Source organism: Pristis pectinata, chromosome 33, assembly GCF_009764475.1.
Source record: "Pristis pectinata isolate sPriPec2 chromosome 33, sPriPec2.1.pri, whole genome shotgun sequence".
NCBI lineage: Eukaryota > Metazoa > Chordata > Chondrichthyes > Rhinopristiformes > Pristidae > Pristis > Pristis pectinata.
The window spans coordinates 18,636,719-18,658,616 of record NC_067437.1 but is presented as its reverse complement, the minus strand read 5'-3'; the positions used below and the strand labels follow the sequence as shown (position 1 = coordinate 18,658,616).

The following is a 21,898-nucleotide window of genomic DNA, read 5'->3' as shown; positions in this document are numbered from 1 at the left end:
CGAAGGGCTTGTGTCCCTGCTAGTATGTACTGTATGTACTGCCTCCGTGTCTTTTTATTGATAGGAATCAGATTAGAAACTTGTTACCTTTTGATCATTTAGGTGAACGTTCTCCCATCCCTTTCTGACGTATATTGAGGATGTGTAAATCTGATAATTTTTGGTTTGCCCTTTAACCAAGGAAATGGTGCAGAATTTCCAGCTCTCACCGGATGCTAAACCTCAAAAAGCTGAGGTGCCAGAAATCTGAAATAAAAACAGAAAATGCTGGAACACTTAACGGGTCAGGCAGTGGCTGTGGAGAGAGAAACAGATCCACTGACAAAGGGTCTTTGACTTGAAACGTTCACTGTTATTCCTTCCACAGATGCTGCTTTGCCTGCTGAGTGTTTACAGTTTATGTCTCACAGGACAGCGTCAGTGACTGGGATTCCTTGACTTTTGCCCCTTTTTTGACTCGTGGGATGGAATATTTCTGTCTATGTATTGTATCTTCAGTGGTCAGAAGTCCCTGTCTTTGAAACCCTCATTTCAATGGTTTTGATATGAAGTTGTACAATGAAGTGCAGTAATGCATTATCGTATGATCTAATTTAAATTCCACCAGGAGATCCACAAAGTAATGAATTTACATCAGAGAAACAGGCTACAGTATTTCTTCAGTTTATGAAATCCAACAGTTTCATGATCATTTTTATTTGAAAGGTTTGTGTTCCTGGAAAAGAATTTGGAATTTTAAAAAATAAAAAAGAATTGGCAAGAATTATTAATAGAAGTGATCATGAAATTGTTGGATTTCCCTCTCTCAGAACCTGGATTGATGCTCTTCATGGCATCAATCTCCTCAAAAATGACCCAGCAAGGCATTGGCCTCTATCAGACTGGTTACTGGCAGTTTTAAGGAGGCAAACTAAGTCAAGGATGGACAGTAAGCGCTGGTCTAGTCAGTGAGGTTCAAGGAGAATTATCTAAAGGAAAATATCAGATTCTTAAGAAATATTTCTATCAGGTTGCAGTTTTACATTTAGGAGATTGAGTCTTCTCAATGAACTTATGGAATGGTGATCGTGATGAAGTGCTTTCAGATTCCTGGCTACTTCTGTCAGAGACAGCTTCAGTGTTCTGTAAATAAATGCATGCAAACACCTATTAACAGGAGATCAGAGAGGCCCAGGGAGCACGTGTTGTTCATGAGGAGAATCATACAGCACTGAGAATCCACACTGCTGAGTCGTCCCGTTTCCTCTTAAATTTGTTTTGTTATTTGAACCCTTCCCAATAGGGAAGCATCCTGACTAAACCTAGCTGATTCCATGGATCAATGTGCAAATGTTAATTGGATGACTTCATTGTCTCTTGCCTAAGGAACACCAAAATCATTCAAAGTGAGATGTACAAAGTGTCGTAAAGCATTTGCTGCACAGAGCAGGTTACCGTGATTCCTCAGTTTTCTGGAGAACGTTTTGTTCAGTGAAATTATGGCAAAAATGCTGGCAGAATGCATTATGACTATTTCAGCATTATGTATGATGCAAAGTGATGCATTTCACTGTGTGCTTCGATGTACATGTGACTAAATATGTAAATAAATAAATATCTTATCTTTGTTATCTGTGTGGAGAGTGGCCTGCTATGAATTTTAAGGAAAAATACCTGAGTACATTGAAGACATGTACCCCCAAAGAGTCAATGACATTATAGCAAAAATTCATTGGTGGAATATATGGAAATCAAGGAATTACTGTATTCACTGATGTTTGTGCTTCTCCTCACCCCCAACATCTGATCTCATCGACATGTGCCTACTTACCTTCCTCTTTGAATATATCTATGGTTTACCTGATCCTTGTTCCATATGCTTCTTAGTCTTTGAGTAAAGGTTTCTCCCCAATTCCCAATACATGTTATGACTGTCCCCTTTGACACTCACCAATTTTTATTTTATTCATAGCCCTAAGTTTTGATCTTGTCAGCAAGTGAAACCATTTTTCTTTCTCCCCTATCTACCTCCCTTGAAGTCCTGCATCAAACTCCTTCCCAGCTCTCTTCTTCCAGGCTCTGCCATTCAGCCTTGCCTGTGACAGTAACCTTGCTTGAAGCGCTTGATGTCACAGAGCAGTGATACAACCAGAGCCCATGCCCTTTCTGGGACCTGGTGACACAGGGTGAAAGGGCATGGTGCTGAGAAGGTTAACTGAAAATGAAACAACTGCGCTGTAATGCCCACCGTGACAGACTAGCTTGTCAATGTTTGATGCGGAGGCACTCCCGTAATTGGGGCAGTTGTAGGACCAGTGGGTTTTTCTGATGCCCTGTTTTAGGCGGACAGCCTCAGAGAGGAAACAGAGGCAATGGGAATTTTGGAAATTAAGCTGATTGTCAGAAAGCACAGTTTACTCATTCAGCTGAAAACCTTAAACGGAAGTTTCAGGCTCGTTGACCTAGATTCATACATGTACAATGGAACATTGTTATTCATGGTTTGTGGGCAATAACTGCTGATTGTCATTCTATAAAAAGAATCATAGAATCCAACGGCACAAAGGAGCATCAGTGAATTGTGCCGGTGAAGGTTCTTTGAGAGAGTTTTCTAATTATTTCCGCACTCCTGCCTTTTGTCCCGGAGCACGCCAATTTGTTCCCTTTAAAGTGTTTGTCAGTTCCCTTTAGAAGCTACTGATCTATCAGCTTCCCGAAAAAAAAAGAACTGGTGTGGACGGAACAGCCCTTCAAGGTCACTCCATCTTTTGGTTTGACCCTGGCTGACCTGACCTCTGGCCTCAACTCCACTTTGAATTGCTCACAGCCTTTGATTCTGTCGTGGTCCAAAACTCTCCCTCAACCTTGAATATAACAGCGAGCTTCCACTGGGGCAAGGAATTCCAAAGATTCACAGCCCTCTCAGAAGAAAACACAGATCGACGAGAGGAGGTACAGAAGCCTGAAGTCCCACACCACCAAGTTCAGGAACAGCTACTTCCCTTCAACTACCAGGTTCTTGAGCCAACCGGCACAACCCTAACCCTACCTTAGCAATGGGACACTATGGTATTGGAATTGGTTTATTATTGTCACTTATACTGAGGTACAGTGAAAAACTTGACTTGCATACTGTTTGTATAGATCAATTCATTACACAGTGCATTGAGGTAGTACAGGGTAAAAACAATAACAGAATACAGACTAAAGTGTCACAGCTACTGGGAAATGCATTGCAGGGAGACAATAAGGTGCAAGGTCAAACAAGGTAGATTGTGGGGTCAAGAATCCATCTCATCATATAAGGGAACCGTTCCATAGTCTTATCACCGTGGGATAGAAGCTGTCGAGCCTGGTGGTTGGTGTCCTCAGGCTCCTGTATCTTCTGCCTGGTGGGAGAGTAGAAAGAGAGAATGACCCGGGTGGGTGGGGTATTTGATTATGCTGGCTGCTTTTCCAAGGCAGCAAGAGGTATAGACAGATTCCATGGAAGGGAGGCTGGTTTCGTGATGCGCTGGGCTGTGTCCACAACTCTCTGCAGTTTCTTGCCGTCCCGGGCAGAGCAGTTGCCGTACCAAGCTGTGATGCATCCAGATAGGATGCTTTCTATGGTGCATCGATAAAAATTGGTGTGTGTCAAAGGGGACATACCATATTTCTTTAGCCTCCCGAGGAAATAGAGGTGCTGGTGAGCTTTCTTGGCCGTGGCATCTCCATGGTTGGACCAGGACAGGCTGTTGGTGATGTTCACTCCCAGGAACTTGAAGCTCTCAACCATCTTGACCTCAGTACCATTGATGGAGACTCTTGCGCTACTGTGGACCTGTCTCCGACTGTGTTCTTGACACTGATGTCCTGTTTTACACCGTCTTTTCTTCACTGTCTTGTATAATTTATGTTCTGTGTGTTGTCTGAACCTACGTGCCCGTGATGCTGCTGCAAGCAAGGTTTTCATTGTACCTGTACCTCACGGTACCTGCGCACATGGCAATAAACTCGACGACTTGAAATTCCTCCTCATCTCAGCCCCAAGTGCCTGTCCTAATTGTAATGTGATAAATCTAATGTTCTAATGTTACATCCCCTTGGTACAGATTACCCCAACAGAACAAACACCCTCACATCATCTATTCTCGGAATATTATATAAACGTTTCAACCGAATCACCTCTCATTCTGCAGAGTGTATAATCGCTTTACTCTCAAAGCAACCAATGCACACTGTATGTTGGCACCCTCCATTAGTTAGGTGACCACTGCCCCGAACTGATGCAGGAGGTTGTTCTGCTCGCCAGCCACTCCTCAAGCTCAGAAACCCGGAACTCCTCCGTGTTTGCACAATCCCAGGCATTTGCTGCACGTGTGGTCATGCAGGTCGCATGGAAACTATTGGAGTTCCCAAATGGTGCAGAAACTAAAGGCCGGTGAGTCTTAGATAAACTCTCAAATAGGGAAGGCCTAGAAGGATATGATCCTAATGCGGGCAAATGGGAAAAGTGTAGATGGGCAAAAAGGTCGGCATGGACATGGTGGGCCAAAGGGCCTGCTTCTGTGCTTCACATCTCTACGACTATGACTGATGTTCAGCCAGTGAAGTTCAGTTGACCCATGATTTCCTTAAATGTTTATTATGTTAGTCAGTGTTATCCTAGTTTAATATGCGAATAGACTGCCACACTTCCTGCAGTAAACAGTGACTACACTTTAAAAGCATTTGAGCAGCTGAGAAAACACTAAAGTGCTTTAGAAATGAAGAACGCAGTCCCTCAGATGCTGCAGATTAATCATATAAACTGAAAATACTGCAGAATTCTCAGCAGCTCAGGCAGTTTTGTTGGAGAGAACCTTTACATTACCTCATGCCTGTGGTTTTTAATAGATATCAGATTTTTATTTTGCACCACTACAACTACAAGCCCTTCCAGTTAATTTTAACTGTATCCCACTGGATCTCATTGGTTACTCTAACAAGCTAAAAATTTCCTTCCCCACTGTGCTGAATTCCCACTGCACACCGAGCTGATCAATCCAATCAACCTTTGTTTGCGCATCTCCAGATACCGAAATCTGTTGTGGTTGTTTTGAATAACCGAGGTAAGAATCTAAGAAGCACAATTTCCTGTAGCTTTATATTTCACCTGATGAACTAGCCTGATAGAATTAACACAACAACATTAAAGTAGGACAGGGCAAAACTGTACTTTCATTCTGTGACCCGTTGGATATCGCTGTGTGCCCCCCATCATTTCTTCTGCACCTCTGCCTGATCTGTTTCTCACCACACACCCTGATAACCATTTGTACCACTGCCTGAGCTTATCTGTCCATCGATCTCAGTCTCTGCTCTCTGGCAAAGGGGCCCTTCACAAACACCAGTTCATCTTATTTTCTCTTTGATTGTTGATGAACCCGAACATTATTAACATTTGCTTTTTTAAATTCTCAACCTCCTGTCTTTGGTTTATAATTTTCCGTCTTTTGGTACTTCTAATCTACCCTTATCAAGTGAACCCACTGATCTATCCCTATCAACCATGATCTAACATCGAGTCCTCATACCTTGACGCCATTTTGTCCCCCTTGGTCCAGTCCCTTCCCACCTACATCCGTGACACTTCACATATGCCCTCCATCACTTCGACAACTTTCAGTTCCCCGGCCCAGACCGCCATCATTTTCACCATGGACGTGGAGTCCCTGTACACTTCCATCCCCCATCAGGAAGGCCTTCAGGCTCTCCGCTTCTTTCTCGACAACAGACCCAACCAGTCCCCCTCCTCCGCCTGGCAGGACTGGGACTCACCATCAACAACTTCTCTTCCGGCTCCTCCCACGTTCTCCAAACCAAAGGTGTAGCCATGGGCACTCGCATGGAGCCAGCCACGCCGGCCTTTTCATCAGCTATGTGGAACAGTCCGTGTTCCAAGCCTACACCGGTAATCCTCCAGCTCTTTCTCCGCTACATTAACGACTGCATCGGGGCTGCTTCCTGCACCCATGCTGAGCTCATCAACTTCATCAACTTTGCCTCCAACTTTCACCCTGCCCTCAGATTTACTTGGTCCGTCTCCGACACCTCTCTCCCCTTTCTGTATCTCCGGAGACAGATTAACCACCAACATCTTTTACAAACCCACTGACTCCTGCAGTTACCTTGACCACACCCCTTCCCACCCTGTCACTTGCAAGGATGCCATCCCCTTCTCCCAGTTCCTCCGCCGCATCTGTTCCCATGATGAAGCTTTCCATTCCAGAACATCGGAGATGTCCTCTTTTTTCAGTAACCGGGGTTTCCCTTCCACCACCATCAATGCAGTGCTCACCCGCATCTCCTCCATTTCCCATACATCTGCCCTCACCCAATCCCCCCACCACTGACATAGCAGGGACAGGGTTCCCCTTGTCCTCACCTACCACCTCACGAGCCTCTGCACCCAACACATCATTCACCGTAACTTCCGCCACCTCCAACTGGATCCCACCACCAGGGACACCTTCCCCTCCCCCTGACCACTTTCCACAGGGATCGCTCTCTCCACGACTCCCTTGTCCACTCATTCCCTCCCCACTGATGACCCTCCCAACACATCCCTGCAACCGCACCAAGTGCTACACCTGTCCCTACACCTCCTCCCCCACCACCATTCAGGGCCCCAGACCGTCCTTTCAGGTGAGGCAGCGCTTCACCTGTCAGTCCAAGAGCGTCACTTATTGCATCCGGTGCCCCCGGTGCGGCCTCCTGTACATCGGTGAGACCCGACGCAGATTGCGTGACCGCTTCGTCGAGAACCTTCGCTCCGTCTGCCGTAAGAGACAGGACCTCCCAGTGGCCGCCCACTTCAATTCCACATCCCACTCCCATATTGACGTGTCTATCCACGGCCTCCTCTGCTGCCACGTTGAGGCCAGACACAGGTTGGAGGAACAACACCTCATATTCTGCTGTGGGAGTCTCCAACCTGACGGCATCAACACTGATTTCTCTAACTTCTGGTAAGCCCTCCCCTCTGTTTTCCCCTCCTCCCCTTCCCCCCTTTGTTTTCCCCCTATGGCCCCCTCACCCCTTCTCTTTCACCCCTCCCCCACCCTCACGACCTGCCCTCACCTCCCTCTCACTCCCCACCTCCTTCCCTTTATCCCATGGTCTACTGTCCTCTCCCATCGGATTCCTTCTTCTTCAGCCCTCTGCCACCTCCACCGATCACCTCTCAGCTTCTCCCATCACTCCCTTACATCCCCCCCCAACCCACCTACCTCCCCCCTCACCTGGACTCACCTGTCACCCGCCAGCCTGTGCTCCTCCCCCCTCCCCCTACCTTCTTATTCTGGCTTCTGCCCTCTTCCTTCCCAGTCCTGATGAAGGGTCTCGACCCGAAACGTCGACTGTTTATTTCCCTCCATGGATGCTGCCTGACCTGCTGAGTTCCTCCAGCGTTTTGTGTGTGTTGTTTTAAGCTCGTGTTTTTTCTCTATTGCAACTTAATTTTAAGATTTAAGATCTTCAACAGTCACATGTACATCGAAACACACAGTGAAATGCACCTTTTGCGTAGAGTGTTCTGGGGGGCAGCCCGCAAGTGTCGCCACGCTTCCGGTGCCAACATAGCATGTCCACAACTTCCTAACCCGTACGTCTTTGGAATGTGAGAGGAAATTGGAGCACCCGGAGGAAACCCACGCAGACACGGGAGAACGTACAAACTCCTTACAGACAGCGGCCAGAATTGAACCCGGATCACTGGCGCTGTAAAGTGTTACCCTAACCGCTACACTACCGTGCCTAAATTCTCCAATTCCTAATGTTAAATCCTGGATGTTGTAAAATTTTTAGAAGGATTTCATCAGCATCAGAGTGTCCTTTAAAAAACATTCTCTTTAATTAACACGACTACCAGAGAGAACATGACCTGACCGTGAAACGATTGCAATACCGTGTTTGGAAAAAAGTATTTATTCACTTTGATCGATTATTTATATTTCAGGAGCTTCTGAAAATACAAATGAAAGAAGAAAAGCAGGATCCAATTGTCTTGTTACTGGATTCACTGGAAATGATGTGCAGTTTATGTGGGATGTGACATTGAGTAACAGGACTCTGGGTGCCCAGGGACAGACAAGGAGCTTTAACATCAAGTGCAATATCAGCCTTGAGGATGGTCGAGGAATGATGCAAACTTGTGAATGCCAAACCAAGGATGTAAAATCAACAAAGGCCATGTCAGGAAGTAAGTGCTGATTAATGTTATATGATAAGATTTCTTTATCGGTCACATGTACATCGAAACACACAGTGAAATGCATCTTTTGCGTAGTGTTCTGGGGGGCAGCCCGCAAGTGTCGCCACGCTTCCAGCGCCAACATAGCACGCCCACAACTTCCTAACCTGTATGTCTTTAGAATGTGGGAGGAAACCGGAGCACCCGGAGGAAACCCACGCAGACACAGGGAGAACGTACAAACTCCTTACAGACAGTGGCTGGATTTTAACCCAGGTCGCTGGCGCTGTAAAGGGTTACGCTAATCGCTACACTACCTTGCCTGCTGTTACAAAGGGCAGCCTGGGAAACAGCCAAAGTATGGTCTGCCCTGGGTTACCAACGCCCGACTTACTAACACCACATGCACATGTACTGGTGTTTGGGAGGCCGGTGGGATGGATGGGGAGGGATTTGCCAGCTGCTGCAGGGCTGCAGGCATCTTCCGCCAGGTAGGAACAGGACAGTTCCGTGTGCCTTCTCCCCGCTACCCCCCCCCCCCCCCCGCACCCACCACCCCCACCACTGAGCCGGAACAAGCATCACCTGAGTCACTTGAGGCCGGCTGGCAGCCGCTCTCCCCGTGCCTGCCTGCTCTCCTGCTGCCTCTGTTCCTGTGACCCTCTCCCGCGCACTGTTTCTGTTCACTTGCGACTTACAAACAGTTCTCAGGAAGGGAACCCTGTGGTAAACTGAGGACTGTCTGTACCAAGTGATTACAGTGCCAAAATCTGTGGCACTTCCCTGACTGAAACAGGGTGGTTGTAACTTGCAGCACAGTCATTGGGTGATGTGTAACATGGGTGCCTGTTTCACATCTGCACCAATGTGGAATTTCACCCGACATGATGAATTACATGTACACCACAGGGTCTTCCATCAGAGTTCAAGTGCTCAGTATTTTCCTCTTACAGCAGAGAGAACACTGGCAAAATTGTGTTCTTGTAGAATGTTGTGGGCCTGGTGTAACGTGTTCTGGAGTTTGATCCTGAAATGTTTGGACAGAAATTAGAAATCATTTGCCTTGTTGATTATTGGATATTTGTTTAATTATAAAGCTGATGTTATCGTTACCTTTTGTGGTGGTGGAGAGAACGGGTGGTGCAGACAGGTAGGAGATTGGCTTCACCAATGCCTGAAGCAGTAATGGTGTAGAAGACTCTCTGGTTAGTGGTGATGTTGGGGGTGTGAGTTGGTGGGAGAGGGTGGATCTGGTGGGATTGTCATGGCCCCACATTTGGACAGTGCCAAACTTCAAAAGCAGTTCATTGGCTGCAAGACACTTTGGTCAGCTGCAGCTGCACACGAAAGGCCCAGGAGTGTGTGAGTAACTCAAACTGGCTGAGTTTTCGGAAACTACACAGCTAAACTGACACAACCTTTGTAGCGAGGATGAAGATCTTTCAAAGTTTGTTTTATGGAAAGTAATCATTAATCATATCACTCCTTCTCCATGCATGGACCAACTCCAAAGTGAACCAACCTAATGTCAGATGGGGCAGGCTGTCAACGTTTCAGGTCAAGACCCTTCTTCAGGAGGTCCTGCTTTTCTCCATGGATGCTGCCTGGCCTGCTGAGTTCCTTCAGCATCATTGTGTTTTTCATCTAGATTCCAGCATCTGCAGTCCTTTGTTTCTCTAAAGTCAGATGGAGTGGGCTTCCTGTTACTGCCTTTGATGGGATGCCATGTGTGTGAGACACGACATGTGTAACCTGCCTTCGTTCTGTGTGGGATACCGTGCACTAAACATGTAAATAACCCACCAGTGTTGACTGTGGTCTTTGTTCTCCTGGAGTCTCCCCATTGTCGGAAGTTGCATCAGGTAGTAATGACAATGCCAAGGTATTGACAGCACGTGTCCGCTCCTCCTCCACCCCAATTAGAAACCCTTAGGGACATAAAGATCCCTGCAAAATAGGAGTGTTCACACAATTCTGATCAGGTAGTGGAAGAAAAATCTGATGTGTTACACACAAATCAGAGGTCTCTGTCTCTCTCTCGTTATGTATACCTCTGGGATACTCTGTATAAATGATAATTGCATTTCTGTCTTTGAAGGCACAGACCGCCCCAAGGGCCTGAATTTGCTGAGTTGGAGTTTATGTGGAGTTATTGGGCTATTAACAATAATCCTGTTCTGCGTTCTCATCTACTTCAACTGCTGCAGTGGCGAGGGTAAGTGAGTGCTTGCCTGGATGATCAGACAGTTATAAAGGCAGTGATGCAGTTGGTCCCTCCCCAGCAATCTGACCGTCAGTTGTAGCTGCTCCACCCCCACCACAGCCACACAGACAATGTATCTCCCTCCTCCTCATTATCTGTCTGTCTGTCTCTCTCTCCCTGCCTTCTCTCTTTCACTCTCCCTCTCTCTCTCCCTCCTCTCTTTCTCTCCCTCCCTCTCCCCCTTCTCTCTCTCTCTCTCTCTCTCTCTCTCTCTCCCATTCCCTCTCTCACATTCCATTCCTCACTGTGGCAGTTGCTACCTCCATGTCCCTGCTTACATGAGGTTGAGAGTGTTCAGACTGACCAGGACTACTCTCTGTCAGCCAGTGCTGCAGGTGAACTTGGCATTGTGAGTGGGTGGAAGCTGTGTGTGACAGTGCTGGTGCTCAGCGGGCTTCAGTCATTGACTGGCGCCGTGGTGTGGGTGACTGGGCTGGTTTCACCAATTAATGCTGGCAGCTCCATTCACAACAGCCAGCATTCTGCTGTTTAAGCAACCATCAGTCTGGGACGTCTGCCCACAAGGTGTCAAAGGCAGAAGGGCTGACCCCACTGATGGTTTTGGAAGTTCCCTGTCCTACCGGACCAAGCACCGTCCTGCAGAGACTCCCCAGCTCTGTGCTGGCGATCATTTGCAAATGAGATGGAGGACGGGGTCCGAGACCCCACTGAGTGTAATGGGGGTTGTAGCACCTTGGATTCCAAGGCAAGAGAGACGGTGAATTACTTTGCACAAAATTATTTTGCTTTAGTGTAATAATTTAATAATTTAGAATGGTTACAGATGTTTTTAGTTATCATTATTTTGGTGACTAAGGGGTGTGAGTTCATAAGGTTTGGCAATTGTTGGCAGGGGTGGGCTGAAGGGCCTGTTTTGTGCTGTATGGTGTTGTGCTGTATGGTATAGTTAAAAAAAGATAAGATAAGATATCTTTATTAGTCACATGTACATCGAAACACAGAGTGAAATGCATCTTTTGTGTAGAGTGCTCTGGGGGCAGCCCACAAGTGTCGCCATGCTTCTGGTGCCAACATAGCACGCCCACAACTTCCTAACCTGTATGTCTTTGGAACGTGGGAGGAAACCAGAGCACCCGGAGGAAACCCACGCAGACATAGGGAGAACGTACAAACTCCTTACAGACAGCAGCCAGAATTGAACCCGGGTCGCTGGCGCTGTAATAGCGTTACGCTAAGGGTCTGTTGTACACGTACAAGCAAGTACTTATATGTTCAATGATTATTGGACCCGACAGCTCCAACCGCTGCACATGTCTGAAATAAACTCACTGGCTGAATCTGTTGATATTTTCACAGCTTCGAAGCATCCATCAGTGAACAGCCTGACTGAAACCTCACGATTGACTGAAGTTGGTCCCAGGGTAAGGAAGTCTAGAGTTCCCTTGCTACCCCTTCTGTGCCTCTCCCTTCCATTAACCTGCTCTTTATGAATTACATCTTTGTAAAGCTGAGTTGCCAGAGCAAAGCCGGTTGGTAACAGCGCACAGTGTGGTGCAGCCGATGGATACGTCCAGTTGCATGGCACTGATGTGAATGGAAGTCCAGTCGCTCTGGAGTGAAGGTTGGCTGTGATGTTTCCTGCATTGTTTTGTGAACCTCTGGCAGAGTGTCTGGGCACTTCTCGCTGGGAATCACTCCTGCACCAGTCCACACTGTCAGTGCCAGATACCCATGTGCTGACATTATTCTCTAAGCACTCCTGGGTCAGGGGCTGCCCGTCTCAACACTACTCTGCTCCATTTCTGGGTTTGCTGCAACCTCACCAGGCTCACTTGCAACCTTGGCAGTCGACACAACTCTCTGGAGGTTCCTTCTGATCGCACTCAGCCCTCCTGTCCCTTCAACACCGTCCTCCTGACAGGGGTATCAGCCTGATGCTGCGTGGGCCAGGGACATGGGCCAGGTGAGGCTCGGGGGCCCGTGGGAAGAAGAGTGGATGGGCCCATGTTCACAGTGCCTGGAGGGACCCAAGGTCCATCTCAACTTCTCTGCAGGTTGTTCACCAAGGACAGACTCCAGGGTCACCCTCGGGCTGCTTTGCCAATTGGGATCAAGGTCACAGTCAGGGTTAAGGTCACTATTGAAGTCAGGGTCAAGGTCATAGTCATGACAGAGGTAAAGGTCACTACCACAGGTGTAGTCAAGGCCATTATCATAGTCAGGGTCAGGAGACGGTCACAGTCACAGTCAAGGTGACTATTACAGTCAAGGTATCAATCTCATTTGTGGTCAAGTTCACTATCACGGTTGGGGTCAAGGGTCACTATCACGGTTGGGGTCAAGGGTCACTATCACGGTTGGGGTCAAGGGTCACTATCACAATCAGCTTCCAGTTTCTGCTTTAATCCAGGTGTCGTGGCTAATCTTTGCTGTTCCTCATTGGCATCAATGAGGTCACTCAAGGTCACTCTCTAGCCGGGGAGGGGACCTGGTCTGTTTTCCCTTCAAACGGACGACGAGGCTGGGACTGGATTCTCCAGCTTTGAGGGCGGTGATGTGGAGCTTCACATTCGTCGTGAGTCCCAAGGCTTCCACTCGTCTGCAAGAGGAGTTTCCTTGTGGCAAATGCCAGGAATCCCGCCCGCTCCTGTGTCCCCACCCTGGTGGACCAGCTACCTTGGTTACCACGTCTCTGGGATGCAACAGCTGGGTCTTGGGCTGGTGTATCCACTCCTATCCCCTCCCTCTGGGCCTCTTGTGCTTCAGCTGCCACACCACCAGGAGCAGATCCAGAATGCCGGTGAGAACGGGCTCTCAGCAGCAGTTGGGGGAAGACTCTCACACCACCCAGGGGTTTGTAGTTCACCCCTGTCCACTGTGACTCAGAAATCAGGAGAGGAGAGGCCCTGCCTGAGGGCTCCGGCAAGAGGAGGAGAGGGAGCTGCAGGACAGTAACAGGTGCCACTGACAGAGGGACAATGATAGATAACATAAGATAAGATTTCTTTATTAGTCACATGTATATCGAAACACACAGTGAAATGCATCTTTCTGCGTAGAGTGTGCTGGGGGCAGCCCGCAAGTATCGTCACGCTTCCCACAACTTGCCGTATGTCTTTGGAATGTGGGAGGAAACCAGAGCACCCGGAGGAAACCCACGCAGACACGGCGAGAACGTACAAACTCCTTACAGACAGCAGCTGGATTTGAACCCAGGTCACTGGCGCTGTAAAGTGTTACACTACCGTGCCAATGTTGGGCGCTGTGGAAGGGAAGTCCTCTACAGGCATGTTCCGGGGCATGTCTGACATTCCCGTGAGCACAACAGATGGGGATTTGAGTGCCTGTCATACACATTGTCAATGACAGGACTAAGGTCAGCACTCAGAACAGGGCCACTTCTCTCTTAATTCTTAACTGCTCTGCCTGTGACCGCATGAAACTGCGGAGAGTTGTGGACACAGCCCAGCACATCACGGAAACCAGCCTGCCCTCCATGGACTCTGTCTACACTTCTCGCTGCCTTGGTGAAGCAGCCAACATAATCAAAGACCCCACCCACCCTGGTCATTCTCTCTTCTCCCCTCTCCCATCAGGCAGAAGATACAAAAGCCTTGAAAACACATACCACCAGGCTCAAGGACAGCTTCTATCCCGCTGCTATAAGACTATTGAACGGTCCCCTAGTACGATAAAATGAACTTTTGACCACACAATCTATCTCGTTATGGCCTTGCACCTTATTGTCTGCCTGCACTGCACCTTCTCTGTAACTGTAACACTTTATTCTGCATTCTGTTATTGTTTTCCCTTGTACTGACTCAACGTACTGATGCAATGGCATGATCTGTATGGATGACATGCAAAACAAAGTTTTTCACTGTACCTCGGTACATGTGCCAATAATAAACCTATTTACCAACTCTATTGCATCACACAAGCAGAAGTTGCTGAATCTCTGCATTTCTGTCACCATGGAAACCTCCTGGGGTTGCAGCAAAGGGGAGACTTGTCCTGCATTCAGCGTCCACTCATGGGCTCTCGTGTACTGCCCCACCGTGCGTGGGCCCACGGAGAAAGTGACTGACGGTGACCATAATGTGGCAAAGGTGCAAGGGGCCCTTCTGAGTTACCTCATACAATTAAATGTGCACCCAGCACATCAACTTCACTACAGGGCACCCTTATACAGCTCACTAACAATTGTTCCCAGCAATTTCTTTTAACAAGTCGACCTTAAGGATGCAATAGTTAATGAGCCTTGGAGACAATAAAAATCTGTGGGATCTGTCAATGCTCCCAACTGAAGATGTGCGCAGTCATGAATTCCCTGTGAACTCTTGGTCCTGATCAGAACCAGTTCCAACAATTATGGGTGTATGGTCAGCCCATAATCGAGCAATTAGTAGTGAGTTTACTGTGTGTGATCCACACTTCATTCGGGTCGATACAGTCACTGATCAGTGGACACCTGGCTCCCATTTGAAAGCTGCCTGTGTGATGGCTGCAGTTAAGGTCCCGACAGGGAGCGTCTGAGCTCCATTGGAAGGAAGGAGAAGACAGCAGCCTCACCCTCACCACAAGGTGCAAGTAGTCACTGAGTGACGTGGAATACGTGTATCGCCCAAACCCTCTCCGCTTCTGGACACACCTGCCCTCAGCCGTGCTTCCATCTCTAGCTCCAGAGACTGGCCACGCTCCCGCCCCAGATACCTGACCCTCTCCCCGCTCCGCTCCACCTCCCCACTGCCCCGTTCCCAGCCACCTTTGTCTGCACTGTCCCTGGTCTCACTGTGGCCACACACTCGGCCCCGGTCCCACCACACACTGCCCTCAACCCTGCCCCTGTTCCCAGCCACACTCTGGCCTCTAGCTCCAGCTGCCTGTGCTCTTGACATGAACCAGCACTGGTTTGTGGGCCCTGCAGTGAAGGAGGCTGTGCTAAGCCTGTCACCTGGCAAACAAATGAGGACAAAATGCATCAAAGGGAGTGCAGGGGTTAGCTGCAGAGAATGAGCTTGTGGTGTTCCTGCCCAGTCTCTGCCTCCTTCTGCCTTGAACCCACATCTCAATGGGCTTAAATAGGGATTGCGAGGTTTATAAACGGACATTGTCCCCGCAGGTGAACACTGCTGAATGATTGTATCTTGACACAGGCTAGAGTCACAGTACAACCCATTTCCTAGCAACATGCACCCCTGCACTTGGGGAAATCTCATTGACCACCTCTATAGCTAGTACACACCACCCGTTTATATCCACCTTCATTTCAAAGATCACCAAAGCACCATGAATTGTAGAGACACCAGAGGCAGCAGACACTGGAATCAGGAGCAACAAACAATCTGCTGGAGGAACCTGGTGGTCGAGAACCATCTGTGGGGAATGGAGTTGTCGATGTATCTGTTCAAGAGCCTGCATCAAGACGTCGGGATGCAGGGTCTCGGCTCAATATGTCGACAGGTCATTTCCCCCCACAGATGCTGCTCAACCCACAGAGTTCTTCCAGCAGATTTTTTATTGCTATGAATTATAGATGCTGGTAAATAAGTTTTAACCAGTTGGCAGCTGTGATTCAAGATTGAATTCTGGAGGTGCCATCTCTTGGGTGAGATGCTTCGCCCAGCCCCGGTCTGCTAATGAAAGGTTGTTTTGGAGAACAAAGGAGTTCTCTGCAGTGCACTGGCATCAGTCAGTGGGAGACTGCTGGGTACAAATTAGTTGCTCCCCTACCCTGCTCCCACATTAGAAAATGTGTTTTAAAAAGCTCCCACATCCTTCAAAAGTACTTTCTAAGTCCTGTGGCTATGAGGGACCTGCTATATTTTCTACAACGAATATATTTCCACCTTTGAGAGATTTATTTTGACTAATGCAGTCTTTTACGGCCTCTGAATCTTGAAAAACCATAGGGCCGGCAGTTGCCACAGGACCAGCGGTTGCCACAGCGGTTGCCACAGCGGTTGCCAAGGGACCAGCAGTTGCCAAGGGACCAGCGGTTGCCAAGGGATCAGCAGCTGCCAAGGGACCAGCAATTGCCAAGGGACCAGCGGTTGCCAAGGGACCAGCGGTTTCCAAGGGATCAGCAGCTGCCAAGGGTCCAGCAGTTGCCAAGGGACCAGCAGTTGCCACGAGGCCAACGGTTGCCACAAGAACAGCGGTTGCCACGAGGCCAACGGTTGCCACAAGAACAGTGGTTGCCACGAGGGCAACAGTTGCCACAGGAACAGCGATTCCCACGGGACCAGCAGATGCCACGAGACCAGTGGTTGCCACGGGTTCAACGGTTGCCACAGGAACAGCGGTTGCCACGGGTCCAGCAGTTGTCACAAGACCAGCAGTTGCCACAGGAACAGCACCTGCAAACAGGTTGGCAGTTACCCAGAAAGAAGATGCTGCCTGACTTTCTGGATTTGTCACCAAAGCCACAATTGGCATCACAGGAGGGGTCTCCATGGACACAGCAATTGCCACAGGAAAGGCAGGTGCATTATTCCACCTTAAATTTGTTAGCAATGGACAAAAAGACAAAGAAAAGATGATGTTAAATATCTACAACAGACATTTCTGGGACCCATGCTCCTTGTGATTTTTATAAATGATTTGGATGATGAATTGGAAGGATGGGTTGGTAAGTTTGCAGATGAGACGAATGTTGGTGGCATAGTAGATAGCGCAAAAGGTTGTCGTTGGTTGCAACAGTATTTAGACAGGATTCAGAGCTGGGTGGAGAAGTGGCAGATGGAGTTCAATCCGCAAAAGTGGTTCAATCCGCAGAAGTGGTTCACTTTGGAAGAACGAACTTGAAGCAGAGTACATGGTTAACAGCAGGATTCTTAGCAGTGTGGAGGAACAGAGAGATCTTGGGGTCTAAGTACATAGATGCCTCAGGGTTGCCGTGCATGTGGATAGGGCAGTTAAGAAGGTGTGTGGTGTGCTGGCCTTCATTAGCCGGGGGATTGAGTTCAAGAGCCGAGAGGTAATGTTGCAGCATGCTATAAGACTCTGGTTAGACCACACTTGGAATATTGTCACACATCATAGGAAGGATGTGGAAGCTTTGGAGGGGGTGCAGAGGAGATTTACAAGCTTGCTACCTGGGTTGGAGAGCATGTCTTATGAGGAGAGGTTGAGTGAGTTAGGGCTTTTCTCTTTGGAGCGATGGAGGATGAGAGCCGACTTGATAGAGGTGTATAAGATTATGAGAGGCATAGACAGAGTGGACAGCCAGCACTTTTTTCCCAGGGCGGCAATGGCCAATACTAGAGATCACCCCTTTAAGGTGCATGGAGGAAAGTTCAGGGGAGATGTGAGAGGCAGGTTTTTTTACACAGAGAGTGGTGAATGCCTGGAATACACTGCCGGGGGTGGTGCTAGGGGCCGATATAATAGGGTCATTTAAGAGACTATTAGATAGGCACATGGATGAAAGAAAAATCGAGGGTTATAGGAGGTGAAGTAGAGAGGGGGATGGATTGAATAGGGATAAGGTTTATATAGGTCAGCAGAACATTGTGGGCTGAAGGGCCTGTACTGTGCTGTACTGTTCTATGTTCTATACGTTCAATACTCTGTATGAACTTCCTTCAGTGCGAGTTCATACTATTATTTCTTAATAGTAGAAAGATATCAACATTTTAAAACTAATATTTCCGTTGTTCTATCTGCATTCTTCCACTGACCAGGTAGAGTGGCAGGAGAGGAGTCCTGTTCCCAGGTTTGGGTTACTACTTCTCTGTGACGCACACCAGTTTCCATTTATGATGTGCCTTTGCTGCAGAGAAACGTTCTTCAAGGTGTGCAGAGGGTGGGCACTGAGGTTATCAGGGATGATCACTGTCTCTAAAGTAAGATCATGGAGACTTTCAAAGGACAAATTTGCCAATGCACAGTATTGGGGCGGCACGGTAGCGTAGCGGTTAGCGCGACGCTATTACAGCACCAGCGATCGGGGTTCGATTCCCGTTGCTGTCTGTAAGGAGTTTGTACGTTCTCCCGTGTCTGCGTGGGTTTCCTCCGGGTGCTCCGGTTTCCTCCCACATTCTAAAGACGTACGGGTAGGTTAATTTGGGGGTTTAAAATGGGCGGTGTGGACTTGTTGGGCCGGAAGGGCCTGTTACCACGCTGTAAATAAAATTTTAAAATTTAAAAAAATTTTTTTAAAAATTAAAAAAAAAATTAATTTAAATATGTGTTAACAGTAGTCCATAAGGATTTTATTGTCAGGACAATGAATGTGATATAATATTTTTTATAGACAACACTGCATCAGCCAGTGAATCAAGGGCTGGGCCTCTGTATGATTCACGTAAAACATGCTACTTTACAGCAAACATGGGCAATTTACACAGTAAACTGGTTACTTATAAGCAGGGAAAACAGACTACAGCAACTTCTTGTAAAGGCTGGGTAATTTTTCTAGAAAAATGCAGTGAGTGGAGGATAGTTTTATGTGCATGAGATGTTAGTCACCTACAGCCACTGATGTCACTAGGTTGATTGAGTTGCAAATTATCCAAAGTGTAGTCAGCAAATTCAGCCTTTGTTCATCAAACGTGTTTTCAAACAACATTGAATTCCTCCTCAAGTTGCAGACATGAAAGGCCCGCAGACACCAGATCGTTCCTAAAATCAAAATAAGCCAAGAACAAATGGAGCAGGTTTTCCTCTGAAAAACACTCTGTCTTAGTATGTGTTCGTGGACAATGTTCTGTGGGTTGGGAGCTTGATTGCATTGGATGTGGGGAACTTACATACCAGTGATATTTCTAACCTTTTAGGTTGTGCTTTTGGCAGAAGAAACAAGTTGTCTGAGTCTCAGAAGGACAGACACATCCTACCACCAAATACAAACTGAATGATGTGTGCATCGAGTATTACCAGCAGGGCAAGGATCATGCAGGTTCCTGCTTCATCGAAATGATGTAACTGCCATAAACCAGCACAGTGCTGATGTCATTCAGATTTATTCAGAAGTAAGATTACAGTTAGAAGCAGAATGAAAGAATAAGACACTGATGGCACAGATTGTTGGGAAAAGGTTGAGTGTAGAATCAGCTCAGCCAGAGCAAAACAAATCTTCAAAGTGCAAGAGGAGGACAAGATCTTTTTGCGGTGTTTTGTTGCAGTGGGAGGAACCTTAAACTCCCAAGATAGGTTGGAGTTGGATTGGGGGAACTTAAACAGTTAAAAGTCTGAAACAGGAACAACATATGTGAAAACCCTATTCAGTTTGGGTTTTAACAAGGTTGGTCAAACTTGCCTGACAGCTTCACACCAAGAGTAACGTCATTATGGAACAGATATGACACAGAAAGAGGCCTTTAACTCATCAATTTTATGCCATTTCCCAGTGCATCAATCTCAGCTTGACCTGGGTCACTCCGGAGTTCAAGGTATCCATTTTCTTCCAATGAGGGTTCCTTAAGTGTATTTTCTGGATACCTCTACCACCCCACCCCTCTGCCCTCATCACCATCTCCCAACTGACCCCCACTTCTCCTGACCATCACCTCGACGGCCTGCATCCTAATCACACCTCCAGCTCCCGTGATCAAAACCTGAGCCACTGGCCTCAATGTGCATTATATGCGTGGAGGATCCAGAACAAAGAGTTGCAAGTGTGCACGCCACACGGAAAGTACACAGTCCCATTTTAAAGACACAAGGGATTCTGCAGATGCTGGAATCTGGATCAACACACACAAAGTGCTGGAGGAACTCAGCAGGTCAAGCACCATCTGTGGAGGGAAATAAACAGTCGCCGTTTTGGGTTGAGAAGGGTCTCGACCCGAAACGTCGATGTTTAGTCCTATTTTAGAATTTTGATTTAATCCCTTTGGATATACACCTTGTGGTGTTTGATAGAATTCTCGGGCCAGTGACTTTAAGCTAAAAAAAAGTCACAGTTCGTAATATTTTCTTCTAAGACCTAATTCTTAATGAACCCACATGTACCAGCATTCCAGCTAACAAGAAAATGGTGATCTAATTACTTTATGAGAATGGGTGGTGACTAAAGCAAACAGCTTCCCACTTACCACTGGAAGCGTAACTGTGTCAGGTGAGCTTTGTTAATTGGCTCAGGGATGAGGCCATCACCATAACGGACTGAAGCCAATTTTATTCCATGTTTATTTTGCAGTCATACAAAAGCATAATGCAGAAATATTGTTGATGACCAAATGTGTGTTTTAAGATGAAAACCCCCAGAGTTCCCCTGATACAGACATCTTCATTTAACCCTGTGGAACCAGTCTCTGGAGACTTCTCAGTGATTACCAACGGGAACATAAGCAAAAGGGAGAAATGTGCATTGACAGTCGGTTTGATATTGGCTTTGTCGTATTACCTCAGGAGCAGTGTTAACTGTACCTGCAATTAACTGCGCTGGGCAGATGCTCAGTGGGAGACTGTTTGTGCCGCACATTTCCAGTAACTGACCAAAAGTGTGGCATCGCATCGTGCTCGCGGAGAAACAAGCCTCTGTGCAGCTGTAGAGCGAGAGATGCATCTTACCTCCAGGCCTTTGATTGTCCAGATGGCTATTGCATTCACAATACAATAAGCTGCTTGTATCCTAAAAAGCTTTTAGAAACACTAACATGCAGGAGCTTGGGGATTGGGAGTGCTGGGGGATCGGTTCTGGGACACTTTACATATGTAATGTACGTGAATGACGTGGATATAGGAGGCAAGATCAGTAACTTTGCAGGTCATGAAGGCTGATGGAGTTGTTGATAGTGCGGAAGGTAGTCTTAGGCTTCAGAGAAATATCAATGTGCTGGTGAAATGGGCTGAGAAATAGCAGGTGGGGTTTAATCCAGGCAACCATGAAGTGATGCATTTTGGGAGCAGTAATGAGGCTAGGACATACACCATGAATAGTCGGGTCTTAGGGAGTATGGAGGAACACAGGGACCTTGGAGTACGAGTCAATGGATCCTTGAAGGTGGCAACACAGGTAGACAATGTGGTTAAGAAGGCATGTGGGATTCTGACCCTCATTAGTCGGGGCATTGAATACAAGAGCAGGGAGGTCATGCTCCAACTTTATCAAACATTGGTCAGACCTCAGATGGAGAACTGCCCGCGGTTCTGGTCACCTCACTATAGGAAGGAGCTGATCGTGCTGGAGAGGGTGCAGAGGGGATTCACCAGGTGTTGCCTGGGATGGAGCATTGCGGTAATGAGGAGAGACCGGAGAGGCTGAGTCTGTTCTCCCTGGAGCGGAGGGGGTTAGGAGGGAACACGATTGAGTATGAATATGTTGAACATGACTATATAAAATTATGACAGGTACAGATATAGTAAACTGCAGGAAACATTTCCCCATATCAGAAGTAGATAAAACCAGAGGACATAGATTAAGCGTAAGGGGGAAGAGATTTAGAGGGGATCTGAGGGGGACCTTGTACACCCAGAGAGTGGTGAGTACCTGGAGTGCACTGCCTGAGGGAGTGGTGGAAGCAGAGTCGCCG

The 21,898-nt window shown here is 47.6% G+C and overlaps 1 protein-coding gene across 2 annotated transcripts in view; it reads left to right on the top strand.

Annotated features, from left to right (window-relative positions):
- Positions 1-18,469, top strand: part of LOC127585689 (uncharacterized) — a 28,895-nt gene extending 10,426 nt beyond the window's left edge. Inside the window, exons 3-7 of one of the 2 annotated variants that reach the window (XM_052043372.1) lie at positions 7,961-8,203; positions 10,293-10,409; positions 11,775-11,839; positions 16,331-16,553; positions 16,590-18,469. In XM_052043372.1, the coding sequence (XP_051899332.1) occupies positions 7,961-8,203; positions 10,293-10,409; positions 11,775-11,839; positions 16,331-16,553; positions 16,590-16,960 (1,019 nt within the window). In that variant the 3' untranslated portion in view covers positions 16,961-18,469. Of the gene's footprint in view, positions 1-7,960; positions 8,204-10,292; positions 10,410-11,774; positions 11,840-16,330 lie in introns of both variants that reach the window. The other variant, XM_052043371.1, reaches the window with a different exon arrangement.
- Positions 18,470-21,898: the final 3,429 nt, after the last annotated feature.